Source organism: Ptychodera flava, chromosome 21, assembly GCF_041260155.1.
Source record: "Ptychodera flava strain L36383 chromosome 21, AS_Pfla_20210202, whole genome shotgun sequence".
NCBI lineage: Eukaryota > Metazoa > Hemichordata > Enteropneusta > Ptychoderidae > Ptychodera > Ptychodera flava.
The window spans coordinates 15,851,234-15,864,465 of NC_091948.1; the positions used below are offsets into that span (position 1 = coordinate 15,851,234).

The 13,232-nt window shown below is 36.0% G+C and overlaps 1 protein-coding gene across 11 annotated transcripts in view; it reads right to left on the reverse strand.

The window, feature by feature from the left end:
- LOC139121537 (zinc finger protein 721-like) overlaps nucleotides 1–13,232 on the reverse strand; it is a 26,153-nt gene continuing 12,921 nt past the window's right edge. For all 11 annotated transcript variants that reach the window (XM_070686517.1, XM_070686511.1, XM_070686515.1 and 8 more), the window contains exons 4-6: nucleotides 13,030–13,174; nucleotides 11,674–12,421; nucleotides 1–10,377 (exon numbers count right to left, since the gene is read on the reverse strand). In XM_070686517.1, coding sequence (XP_070542618.1) covers nucleotides 9,176–10,377; nucleotides 11,674–12,421; nucleotides 13,030–13,174 — 2,095 coding nt within the window. In that variant the 3' untranslated portion in view covers nucleotides 1–9,175. The remainder of the gene's footprint in view (nucleotides 10,378–11,673; nucleotides 12,422–13,029; nucleotides 13,175–13,232) is intronic.

Below are 13,232 nucleotides of genomic sequence, written 5' to 3' on the forward strand. Positions count from 1 at the left end.
TGCAGGCAGTATACGTGATATATTTATTGGCTTTTGTGAACAAAAAGGTAGTACATCAGGCAGTAAAATACATTTCGAATGTCTTGTTACACATTTCCTCTTAGAAAATAGCAGAAAATTTATGCACGAACTTTATTTTCATGATCTGCAGGAGTACATTTCAGCATTTTGAGAAAGCCTTAGTGAAAGCCATTCTTGTTATTAAACTTTGATTGTTCTGAGTTCATAAGTACTTTCATTTTGCATGACCCGTGCTATGTCTCAATTTGTCAGATACATCGGTATAATACAAACAATATTCAAAGGAAAATTTTCATTCTATAACACCAGTGAAATCTGATCATAGACTTCTTGAATGAAGTGTATACAAAGATAGGAATAAACTGGCATTGGTTATTATATGCAACTGAATGACAGTATAATTGAAATCCCATGCGAACACAGAGATGATATTGATTGGAGGCTTGTCATTTGTCACACTACATGTACTTCTAACCAAACCCTTGTGCTCAAATTTAAACTTGGCAAGAGTTAAGCACTGAATTGAATAAAACTGGGAATGTGTTTCTAAAGTAGACTTGACTTAGCTTTTTGAAGTGAGCAGTGTTACGATCAGAAAAAGGTCATCAATGAAATGTAATTCCACATTTAGTATCTTGTTGCACAGCCGATATTTGCAGCTTTTTTCAAATGAAGTATTCAAAGTTTTGACCTGAAAAACGTTTAAAAACCTGACGTCAACTGTAAAGATTACATCACTATTTGTGAGGTGGCTACAAAGAAAAACTAGTTCTCTGAGAATAAAACTTGAAACATAGGGCCAAAGTCCCTGAAGCTACTATAGACATGGATACAAAATTAAGTATTTCCTGACTGTACAAAATTATCTCACTTAGGTCATCCTAGGGACTTGTAAACCAAATATTAAAGCTGTCTGACCAGCGGTTTTGAAAGAACAAGCAACTCAACAGTTGACAGAGCTCTGCTGTGTTATGTAGAGAATAACCTTTGTGACATATGTATTGATGAAGAAGGTGGATATCTTTGATTAACATTGTAAGTGAGTTCTGTTGAATAAGTTGAGACTGTACATACTCAGAGAAAGCACACTGAAGAGACAAATGTTTGAAACTTAAGAAGTTCAAGGTCATCAAAAGCATTATAAGGAATCACGTAACTTTCATTGCACTGTTTACACAGATTGCATAATTGCTATAAATAGCACATGAGGAATCTTACAGCCCAGCTTTACCATAAAAACCCTATCACTTTGACCACTCTTTTAATTGACCACTCTATTTTTTTCCTCAAAAAGTAATTTTATTTTATCCTTACCAAGTCAACCATAAATGGAAATTAGAACTTTCTCTATCTCTACCTCTATTGACTATTTTGAGCAATTTCTTTTAGATAACATACAGGGCACAATAAATGACGGTTCAGAATATGTCAAAGTTGGGATTCAGGAAAGTTGCCTTTACATGTTTTAATCCTCCAAGATGGTAAGCATTTCACTATGAACTGTCAAAAAAGTTGAACTTTCTGATAATTCTACACTAAAAGTATTTTGGCTTTGATGATTTCCTAATGAATTCAATTATTTAAAATCATATTAATTATTTTTTTCTGGGTGAATTGATAGGGTTTATACAGTACAAGAATTACAGACAATGTAAGTCAAATTTTGACCAAAAATGACAAAAAAATTCCTTAAAAATACACATTTGCATATTTCATCAAAATTTGAACAAATCTAAGTTGGGTTACCCCTAGGGACCTGTATACCAAATAACAAAGCTGTCTGACCAGCGGTTGTGAAGAAGATTTTTTACCCAAAACACCTTTTTTGGCATTAATTTGCCTATTTTCAACAATATCAGAAAATTAAAAAAAATAGTTTCTCAAAATCATATTTTTCATCTACACAACAAATATCAAATCAGTAAGTACTGCGGTTCTCAAGATATTTGAGTGGACGGACGCCTCACAAACGGACATACATACATACATACATACATACAGACTGACGACGGACACCGGACGGATACCCATCCCAATAGCTTCTATAGACTATAGTCTATAGTAGCTAAAAACACAATGTTTGAAACAATTTAACCCTCTGAGTGTTGTAATTTTCCCATCAAAATTCTACGGCAACATTTTACCAATTTTATGAAAATTCCAGTCAGTTTTTTCATAATTTTGGACCAAATTTACATTACTCTTCATTAGCAGTTTTTGAACAAAATTTTGGAAAACATGAAAAAAAAATTTCTCGGTCATATTTTATACTGTTGACAAACTAAAAATTAACTTTGGCACTGAAAGGGTGAAGCCCTACAACCAAACATACTTTGCTTTTGTAACTTCAGGAAAATGTGCAGACTGACATGCTTTACTGTAGTCATCATTCAAGTCATGGTTTTCAAGTATGCGGCCTTGCACACACCCCTCACAAACACACACACTCTCTCTCCCCCTCTGTCTGTCTATCTGTCTGTCTACATCGACTTCCCAGGTAGCTCACGATGATTCCTCGTACCAAATACACACATTGCTTACAATCTTTCATGTCATGATTTTTCTCTTGGCAGTGACAATGGCCTTATAAGCTCCACATCCTCAGAAACTGAGATCAATGTAACTGTGAAAGTACAAACTGCATGTATTCTGTTAATAGGCTGAATCCTGTAGGTAAAACTGTATTCATACATTGTGGATATAGGAAGTATGGGTACAACATTGCCAGATTGCAATGATATTTCTGTACCTAAAAAAGAAATTCTAGTTGTATTGAAGGTTTAACTCACTCATCACATTATCAGCTCAATAAAAATCAACAACTACATAAAAGAATACATAAATCAAGCAGAAATACATATTTGCACTTCTTCAATGTGAACATTCAAATATGCATACATGAAAAAATACCGGTAAGTGTGTCGTGTAAACAAGTGCAATGTTATACAAACATTGACAAACTTTTATACACCAAGCAGTAAAATTGGTTTCATCTTTGGAGAGTACACACTAACTACTGTATACTGATAAAATAACGTACGGTTGACAGTAATCTTGAAGAAAACTAGCATCACTTCCTGAGTATAAATTAGCTAACAGAAATGTATACATGTGACCTAGCGGCCGGTATAGTTCTGCTTTGATATTTAAGGCTTTGAGGGCTGTAATTTTTCCTGCCAAAAATTTTGGTGCAACAGTTTACTAATTTTATGAATTTTTGTGTATTGTTTTTCAGAATTTTACATCAAATGGACATCACATTTCATTGGCTACAGATTTTGATAAAAATTTTAGCAAAAATTAGGAAAATATGGACTGGTTTTCGTATGATAAAGGGAACAAAATTCGACTTTGGCAGTCAAAGGGTTAAGATAATTAAGATACGAAGTGTGGCTGGTTTGTCAATTAAGCGAACACTGATGAACATTGGACACATTTGAATATTAGCAGCAAATTTCTGAATATACTGTACATTATTTTTTGTTTGGATGGGAAAGTCCAACCCGTGACTATTACCCATACTATTAACATACATTGTATATCAGTGCCAGCTTGGGTACTGCTGGTGCTCTTTGCCCAAGTACTAACATTTTACCACAGCTCAACTGTACAGACATTTTGTTTATCCGAAACTGGCAAAACTTACCGCAAAATATAAGTATGCAAGTTTTATCATAATTTTAACGAATCTGAGCTGGTTCATCCCTACAAACCTGCATACAAGAGCATCCAACATAGAGATTCTAAGATGATTTTTGGAAATATTTGGCTGAAAACAGCAAAAAATAACAATTTTGCAGATTTTTTTCACAATTTGTACAAAACTAATAAGTACAGATCATGCCCACAAATCTCACATCAACTTTCAAAGCAATCTGATAGTGGTTTCAGAGAAAAAGATTTTTTAAGTGGAAAAAATTGCCCCCAAAGTAAAAATACGCCAATTCCAGCATGAATTGAACAAGCCTTACTGAGGTCAATCGTAGGAACCTCAATAACAAGTTTCAAACCAATTGGACAAGTGGTCTCAGAGAAGATTTTTTTCAAAAAGCAAAAAAAAGCAGCCCATGAAAATACAAAAAACAGGAAAAATTGCCCAAAAATATAAATACACAAATCTCACTATGGGTTGAACAAACCTGACTAAGGTCACCCCTTGCACCAACATACCAAATTTCAAAACAATTGGACAAGTGGTTTCAGAGAGGAAACTTGGAATGTGAAACATTCACAGATGCCAACGAAGACGATGACAACGACAATAGACTATAATCACCTATAAGATGAGCTCCTCGTCATAGGCAGCGGAGCTAAAAAGTGAATCTATTGGCATACAAAGTACAGAAATGTATCAAAGTGCATCTATTTGGATATGAACTATAGATATACATTCCATGGTATCTACAGTACGGATATCGCAAAGGTTGCAAAAGTCACATACGGTAATGAGCATTGTATCTGCTGAGCATTCGCCACGTGTGCAGGACCATATCACATTTCTGGCACGTCTTTCACATTTCAATTGCAAAGATATTGTGCTTCCCTATTGGTTTGTCCACACACTTTGATGTTGATCCACAGGGAACCCAGAAATCTGGTTGTTGTTGTTGTTTGTATTGTTGTTTATGTTCATATTAGTCGTGTTGTTGTTGTTGTGGACCAATAAAATTCAACAAACATAACTACTGTGTTGTTGTTTCAAACATAAGAAACACTACAAGGACACTATCATTATTTGACCCAATGCAACTCCATCCCAACATACACTCTCTCCCAATACGTTGAGACAGAGTTGCAGCGGGTCAAATAAAGATAACGTCCTTACAGTGTTTCTGATGACATCTACATTACCTTTGAAGCAGCAACAACAACAACACAATAGATATGTTTGTTAAATTTTATTGGTCAACAATAACAACAACTGATGACTAATATAAACATAAACAATAATACAAACAATAACAACAAAACAACCAGATTCCTGGGTTCCCTGTGTTGCAACTGCTGGCACTGCGATAAGGAGGCATCAAACGGATACACACACGAAGCATCCCTGTGTAGGTTTTTACGGTAACCGTACTGTATTTGGAAACACAGAACATAAATGTATAAAGTGACATCTATTTGGATACAGAGTACGGAAATGCATACAATGACATCTATTTGGATACAAAGTACCTAAATGTATATAATGGCATCCATTTGGATATAAAGTACAGAAATGTATAAAAGTTCATCTATTTGGATACAAAGTACAGAAATGTATAAAATGGCATCTATCTGAATACAAAGTATGCAAATGTATACGATGGCATCTATTGGCCACAGAGTACAGAAACGTACACAACTATTTAGATACAACATGGCATCTATTTCTGTTTGGATACAGTATACAAAGAGATACATGCAATAAAAATCTACATCATCAAATACGATAACTGCATCCAGCTTAAAAATTACATGACTAAACATAGCACACTTCTAATTGGACTAAAAGATCCAGTCACATTGGCATCTCCGCCAATTCCAACCTGCAATCACGACTAAAGACGTCAAGTGTAAGTTACCGAAATACTTGATTGAACTTTCAATCTAACTTCCAGTGAATCTACATAATGGTTACCATTCAAATTTCATAACATGAATATGTATATATAGCAAGTAACCCAAGTGGTTGACGCAGCTCCACTGTTATACTTCAGTCAATATGACTGATCGTTAATTCCTCAATTAGGTACTGATGACCGTGTGAGGTCAAAAATTAATCTTGACTTTGCATAATTATGAACTGCAATACACTATGAGATGTCCAAACAATAACCTATAAAATTTCAAAACATGATACCAGTATTATTTCACTGAGCAGTTCATTCATGAAATATTCCATAATTTCTTATCATGATATGATGTTGCCCATTTGACTCATGGGACGTTTAACAAATCCAGTTGTACTTTCAACACATCAACTAGCATAATGAGACATCCAATCCTTCCGTTTTTACTTTTGTTAACTGTTCCCCTAGTGTGGATAAAATTCTACTGTGGATAAAATTCTACAGCTATAAAAAACAAACTTTTCCAAGGTTTTTAGTTCTTACCGAATTTGTATTTTTATTTCTTTGAGATCGCGTAGAATGCGCCTCAGGGACAGATATTCAGACTCCTGTTTTTTTCAATACTGTTGTGGTCTACCAATTCGGAGGGGGCCTCATTTTAAGGCTCTTTGAGTGAGAAACATTTTCACAATTTTAGTTTTTCATAAATCAAATATTTTACTTTCCTCTACAGAGTTAAAACAGAGATGGTATCGATAAACTTAAGATAATTTGTTTCTCTGGTAACAAACTTTTCACCATGATCCCTGATTTTTATTCTTGATTTTGTAAGGGAATGGTTAAAATTTTCAACAAGGAAACTTTGAGCAAAAGTTGATCACTTTCGAGGCGCACACTACCTTAAACACGTACTCTGTTTGAGTGACTAGACAACAATCAAATACGACTTGAATCAGTTTCATAACTGATAATTCACAATGACACTGTTCATAATTTGAAGTACTCAAAGATTCCTGAAACATTTCCAGGATGGATGGTTTACTGAGATTGCAAGATTCCTATACTTGGAATTTTTACAACATGTGTTAGAGGTAGGAAAAATGCAGACAAGCAGTATCCTGAATAAACCTGAGTTTCTTTACAGTTAACCTGTTCACCTCCGATTCCAGGTAAAAAGGTCCAGTCTGCCCCATTGATAACAATGCGTTTGGGCCAAACCATGCAGAGGTGACGGGTTGAGCTGGTTTACCTAAGTTCATAGTTGTCCTTTTGATTTATAATTATTGGGTGATCTGAACTTCTTGAGTCATAGAATTACAGAAATAAATCAAGGAAATAAATAAATAAAGTAATTGCAAAACGTAGCAAAACTGTGTTTTTTTCTGCATCTGAAATAGCTTGTATGCAATCTGTATGATGTGTGATAAACAGCTGTAAAAGACTGTGTGGAAAACCTGGTTCAAGGTAGACAGGAAAGCCTCAAAGCAAGTCCTGAGTCCATGTATGAAAGAAAAAAAACCTGAATGGAAAAATAAACCATGTGTGTTTGTGCTGTTGAACAAATTGTGTAAATATTGTCAATTTTTGGTAAACTGTGCATTCTTATTTCATAGTATCACACTGATAGTTAAAGGGCCAGTGATGTTAACTTTTGATGATTTTTTTATTATTATTTTTATTTTATATGCCAATTACAAGTTCTTATGCTACTCCCAAAAGAATGTTAAAACAACAATATTTGAATTCTAGTCCAAACAAGAATTCAACTGTCACCAATAACAATGCAGTCTACACATGTACAGGCTGAGCAGACAAGCTGAATACTGTGTATATCAACATGCTTTGGGGAGTAGAACAAGAAATTATGACTGACATTAAAACAAAAATAGTGAAAAAAATCACCAAAAGTTAGCATTACTGGCTCTCTAACAATCTCACAGCGGTTTCACCCCATAGCACATTAGAAAGCCATACCCATGCAACTGAAAACAAAAATACCTGTAACAAAGTTTGGTGAAAATGTTAAAAACCTGGCAAAACTGTAATTTGACAGAAGTCTGATGAGAGTAGATCGGTTCTCATAAACATAAAATTATTCAAAGGAGGGACTGTGGAGTAGACCAAGTTCATGTCACATCCATTGACACTTACGACTGATGAAAAACTCTCTGTACTACTGTATTAGCAGGGACCATCATTAAAGTTCTTGAAACTCTTGTACTTGAATATTCTAAGTTTTTAGAGCCATTACCTTGATAATGTTATTTCCTAAGTGACAAAATCTTGAATACACTTCATTTTTTATACGGTAAGATCTAGCATTTACAGCATACCAAAAAATGTTTGATGTAGCAAAGTCTCTATCAATAGTCACTGCAGTGTTCTTATCTCCCAAAGAACACAGCAAGAACTTTTACTGTTGGACAATGATGATGCGTAAAGTTGCTTGCTGACTGTGTTGTCTTCCCTTGATCTTCCTTCACTTCCCTTGCTCTGTGGAGGAAACCGTTCTCATAACAGCTGACATTCTGCAACTTTGTTGATTTGACTAACAAGACATTTACCCATTTTGCTTAATAAAATTATTATAATGATAACCCTGTGTGTTATTCATTTTGTTTACATCCCACATGGCATTTACAAGATATATTATTTGCAACATTTTGTTTTTTTGTGCAAAATGCATGCGTGTGTCTTCTTTGTCAACTCAGTAAAATCGTGGTATGTGGACTGTATGTAGTTCCGTCCACAGAGCAAGGGAAGCGGCGGGAGAATTAGGGTAGATAACAAATTTAGGAAGAAGCTGAAGACACTGCAAACAATCAGCCTGTTCCTCGCTGTGTTCTTCAGGAGATAGGAACACTGCAAAGGATATCTGGAGTGACTTATCAACTTTGCTTTATCAAACATTTTGTCCTTCGCTGTCAAAAACTATCGACAACCGACAAATATGCTAAAAACCCTTCAATATACAAAACTTCTAAAAGTTTCGATCTAAAGCTTTTCAAAAAGAACAAATACATCTAAACCAATCTATACATCTTCAAATCATGTGAGACTTACAGTTTATTGATATTTCAGTATTTCATATTTGGTTAGTCGAATTCCATACTGAAAGACGACATGTACACCTGAAATCATCTCCAAATTACATGAGAATTACGCTGAAGGAATATTTGGTATTTGAGTCAAGGAATATTTCAGTGTTTTATCTCATTCATATTTCCATATTTATGCATAAAGTGGAATATGAGCATAAAACTTTCAGATTTTTCCCATCATTTGTAAAATTCTGGGCATGAGTAAAATTGGTTATTACCAAATATCGCCAGTTCCTTGCGTCGTATCAGCATGAGCGCTATTTGTGCTGCTTAAGACATGAGATGAAGTCGAGTGTCTGACGTAGTGTCAGACGTACCACAAATGACACTCACATGCTGATATGACACAGCAATAGGCAATGTTGGGTAATAACCTCTAATTATCAATATCAATATCAAACTGCATCTCTCCTCACATACCTAGTTCTTCTCCCAAACCTTATTAAAATACACTTGGTTAAATTGCTGTGTTAGAGAGAGGTCACTGACCTGAATGTGTTAATTTTTTACGTGCTTGTTTTCGCATCTGTGTTTTTGGAAGTCGTACTTGTCACTACACTGGACGAGACACAGACGACATTTGAACGGGTTGTCATGGCAATGCAGGTTACGGTGCGTCATATACATAGCAGTGTCTGGAAAGATGATGTTGCAGTATGGACATGTAAACATTCCCTGGTACACATCAAGACCAGCTTCTTGTTTGATTCTCGTTTTATACCATGGGTCCTCCCCTCCTGTTGCATCGTCTACACCACTGCGAGAACTACTGCTCTGTTCTCCTATTTTTGCGGTTTCTTTGATAACTTTGTCATTTTCACCCTTGACTTTGAACACCTTGTTTCTTTTCATCTTTATCTTTGTCAGAGACACGGCAGGGAATAAATTATTGATAGATAAATTGTAACAAGATTTTGGTAGTTTGAATCGCTTCTTTGGATTTAATTCATCCGCTGCACTTTTACAAGTGGATGGCTTAGTATCTTCAATTTTCATCTCTGTGCAATCACTTTTTCTTTCCTTCCTCCTCCTCTTCTTCTTCTTCTTCTTTTTCTTCTTTGTCTTACACCGTATCAGGTTGACAGGGGGATCTGAAACACCATCGCTTTGCTGATCTTCATGGCTGTCCACATCGGAATTAAATTCACTGCTGAATTCATTTTCACTATTTTCACTGCTAGTGTCATATTCCGTCTCCCGCGTCGACTTCCGTGATTTTCTGTATGGTCGCTTGGCATGTTGGCTTTTCCTGTGCAACAAAAGATCATACTTGCGTACAAACCCAAGTTTGTTGCACATCTCACAATAAAAGAGATTTCTGTTAGAGTGGACCAAACGCATGTGTGTTTTGTATCCATTAATACCACTGAAATACCTCTGGCACACGACGCAGGTGTAAATTGCTCCAGGCTTTTTACTTGTGATCAAAGTTCTTGAGCCGGGAAACGGTCGAGAGAATTTCATAACTTTTTTAGGGTGGACGACTTGTAGATGCAACTTTAAGGTCATCTTGGAAGGGAACTTTGCAAAGCAATATTTGCATTTTATCTGTTTAAACTTGGCAGACTTTGTGACTTCAATGCTTTCTTTGATGCCACCTTTGTGTAGTATCTTTGCATCTTTTATTTTAGGCATCTTCCTCCCTCTGTCCGATTCTTTTTGTTTCTTTGCCTTCCTCTTTGCTTCAGTACGGCTATATGCTAAAACGAAAACAAAAGTAATTCTTGAAGTATGCAATATCGTCTGATAACAAATCATATTTGGCTACGGAAGTGAAAAATACTGAGTCTGTTCCAAGACATGCCAGTTACTGCAGAGTTTTCTCCAGAACATGCGATTAAGCAATCCCCCATTATCTGATTTAAATCCCCCTCAAAATACTCACAAACACCGCGCCGTGTCACCCCCAATGATGAGATCTTGAAATATTGATGATACAGAGCATTGATATAGTATTCCACACCATGATCTATAATCAGTGCCCATGATAACATCACAGACTTTGCCTCTATATTACAAAACTGTGTCTGAACGTATATGAATAAAGTGTGAATGATCAGTGTGAGATTCTAGTATATTGATATACATGTATACTGGTATAAATGTTTCTTACATAGACAAGAAGAGAAACACAAGATTGTTTTTCATTTAAAGCCCCGCTGGCTGTATCTTTTAGCTTTTTTTATGATTTTACTTTCAAACTAACATAAGTTCACGAGAATGTACTAGTTTAGGTGTGTGTATGTACACTCATTATTAACTACCCGCTGGGGCTGTCTGTGCAATGTTTAACAAGATAAAGATTACACTGATTAAATGTTTGCCCAAAAATCGCAGCCCAATGCGGAAAAGCAAAACCGTTGGTACTGTGCATATCTGCATTGAAATCTTCACATGAACTGCATAGAGTGGTCCAATGTAATGCATAGGGGTGAATGTTTTCAAATGACTTTGTATGTTCTGTTTCCTTTGTAATGTTATCAATTTTTGAAAATGGCGGGAAATCAAAATGACGGTTAAAATTTGAATTTACTTGTCAAATGTTTCACAAAGGAATGGTTTCCTAATGCAGTAAAAGCCTATATCCCTTCAGAGGGTAGAATTCAGAGAAAACCAGGAGAGAATAGGAAGATATTTTGAGGTCAACAAATTTCAAGAGTTACAGCTAGTGGGGCTTTAATACTCAATCTACACTTTAACCTTAATGTGTTGATACCTTGAAAGAATAATTTGCCAAATTTAATTTGCCTCATTTACTATGGCTTTCCCTAAACTTTCAAGGAGAGGGGGACATTACCCCCTTGTGTGAGAAACCTTGAGTATTCTGAGGAGTTAGAGTGTTTGCATCAAGTTGTGCAAAAACCCAAAACAGCAGTAAAGTAGCAGGTACAATGGTAATAAACATCTTTGACATGTGTATGTGTTGTTCAACCTGACTGTTCACATATTGTAGTCTGACTCACACTGCAATAGGATACTACATGAATCCGACTTACCATTATCACTACTGATACCGCTGTCTCTGCTGTTGCTGTCGTTCGCTTCTGACTCAGTTACATTCACGTAATTCTGATGGTTACCTTTATCACCGGATTTACCAAACCTCACATCACCACTTTTGGAGCCGGTTGAAGATGTGGATGCAAGCAAAATTCTGTTTTGGCCCGGAAGATTGGAGATCCAGTTTTGTACAGTAGCGGTACTGCTACCAGAGTTTGCATTCTGAGAAGAATGTGCACTGCCATCAAGCTGATTAGGAGTTGTTGCTACAGACCAAGTGCATGTAATCGATGGTTGAGGGCCTGGATACGCCACTGAAGGCAAGAGAAGATCTCCCACAGTATAGACGTTCTCACTAGTACGAAGTGGGAACTGACTGGACCCAGCCTCATGATGCTGGTTAACGGTTTCGTTGTGTTGCTGAGTGACTGCTGTATTGGGAATCTCTTCAGCTGCTTTGAGAACTAGAACACCATTTTCAACGCACCACGCTGTGGCAGGATTTTCAATCGCCACGCTTTCTGCAGCAGGACTTTCAACTATCACACTATCTGCACTGTCTGTCTCGCTGTCACTGATCTCAATCACATCAGCCTCCAAGGTTGGCTTTGAGATGGGAGGGCGGGTGGCTTCATCCGTATCAGTGGGAGAATCAAGACACAAATCAATTACTCTCATGAATTTCTGGACACCATCGGATTCCTTATAGATATTCCTAGATTCCTTGCCACGAAATATCAAATCCTGAAATTGGACATTGAAATCAAAAAGATAATTTTGACTTTCAAACTTTCAATTCAAAGTTACAGTTTATCTGGAAAGCTGTAAAAATAATTTCAACCTTTCTGTTAGTTTAAAATACTTTGGCAAAAAAATCAATCCTGTTTTAATTTCAATATATATTAGATACTATAATCTATTATAGATATTATATGTAGATATTCATCAAAAAAGTAGTCCTTGATAATGTGTATGAGTTGATCTATGATCATGTCTTGTAAGCAATAATTTAAAATGTTTTTATATTTATAAGAAATTTCACATCTCATATCAAATGCATACAACTGACAGAAAAACCCGTCATCTCTCACACACTCTGCTGTCCTATATCACAAGACTGCTGCCATGAACACAAAACCAGTGATCTCTTACACATTATACCATTGTATATCATGTGAACATTACTACACACACTCTGCCATCCTATATCATAAGACTGCTGCCATCAACACAAAACCAGTGATCTGTAACACATTATGCAATCCTACATCGTGTGACTACTACCACTCACAGACACTGCCATCTTGTCTCACATAAGCATTCTGTGTTTTCTGCATATTTACACTACTCACCCTCAAAAACACCGCATGTCTGACTAAGAAGACAGCGCCATCACAGCCACAGTCTTCAAATAACTGTTTAAGTTTTCCGAGCATTGGAATACTTTCTTCCTTGAGCAGATCCTTCGGCTTCATACTGATTTTAGAATAGTGGGGTCTGAGACAGGATCTTGTCAAGGATATAACATGAACATTATAGACCCTAAAATTGTTCG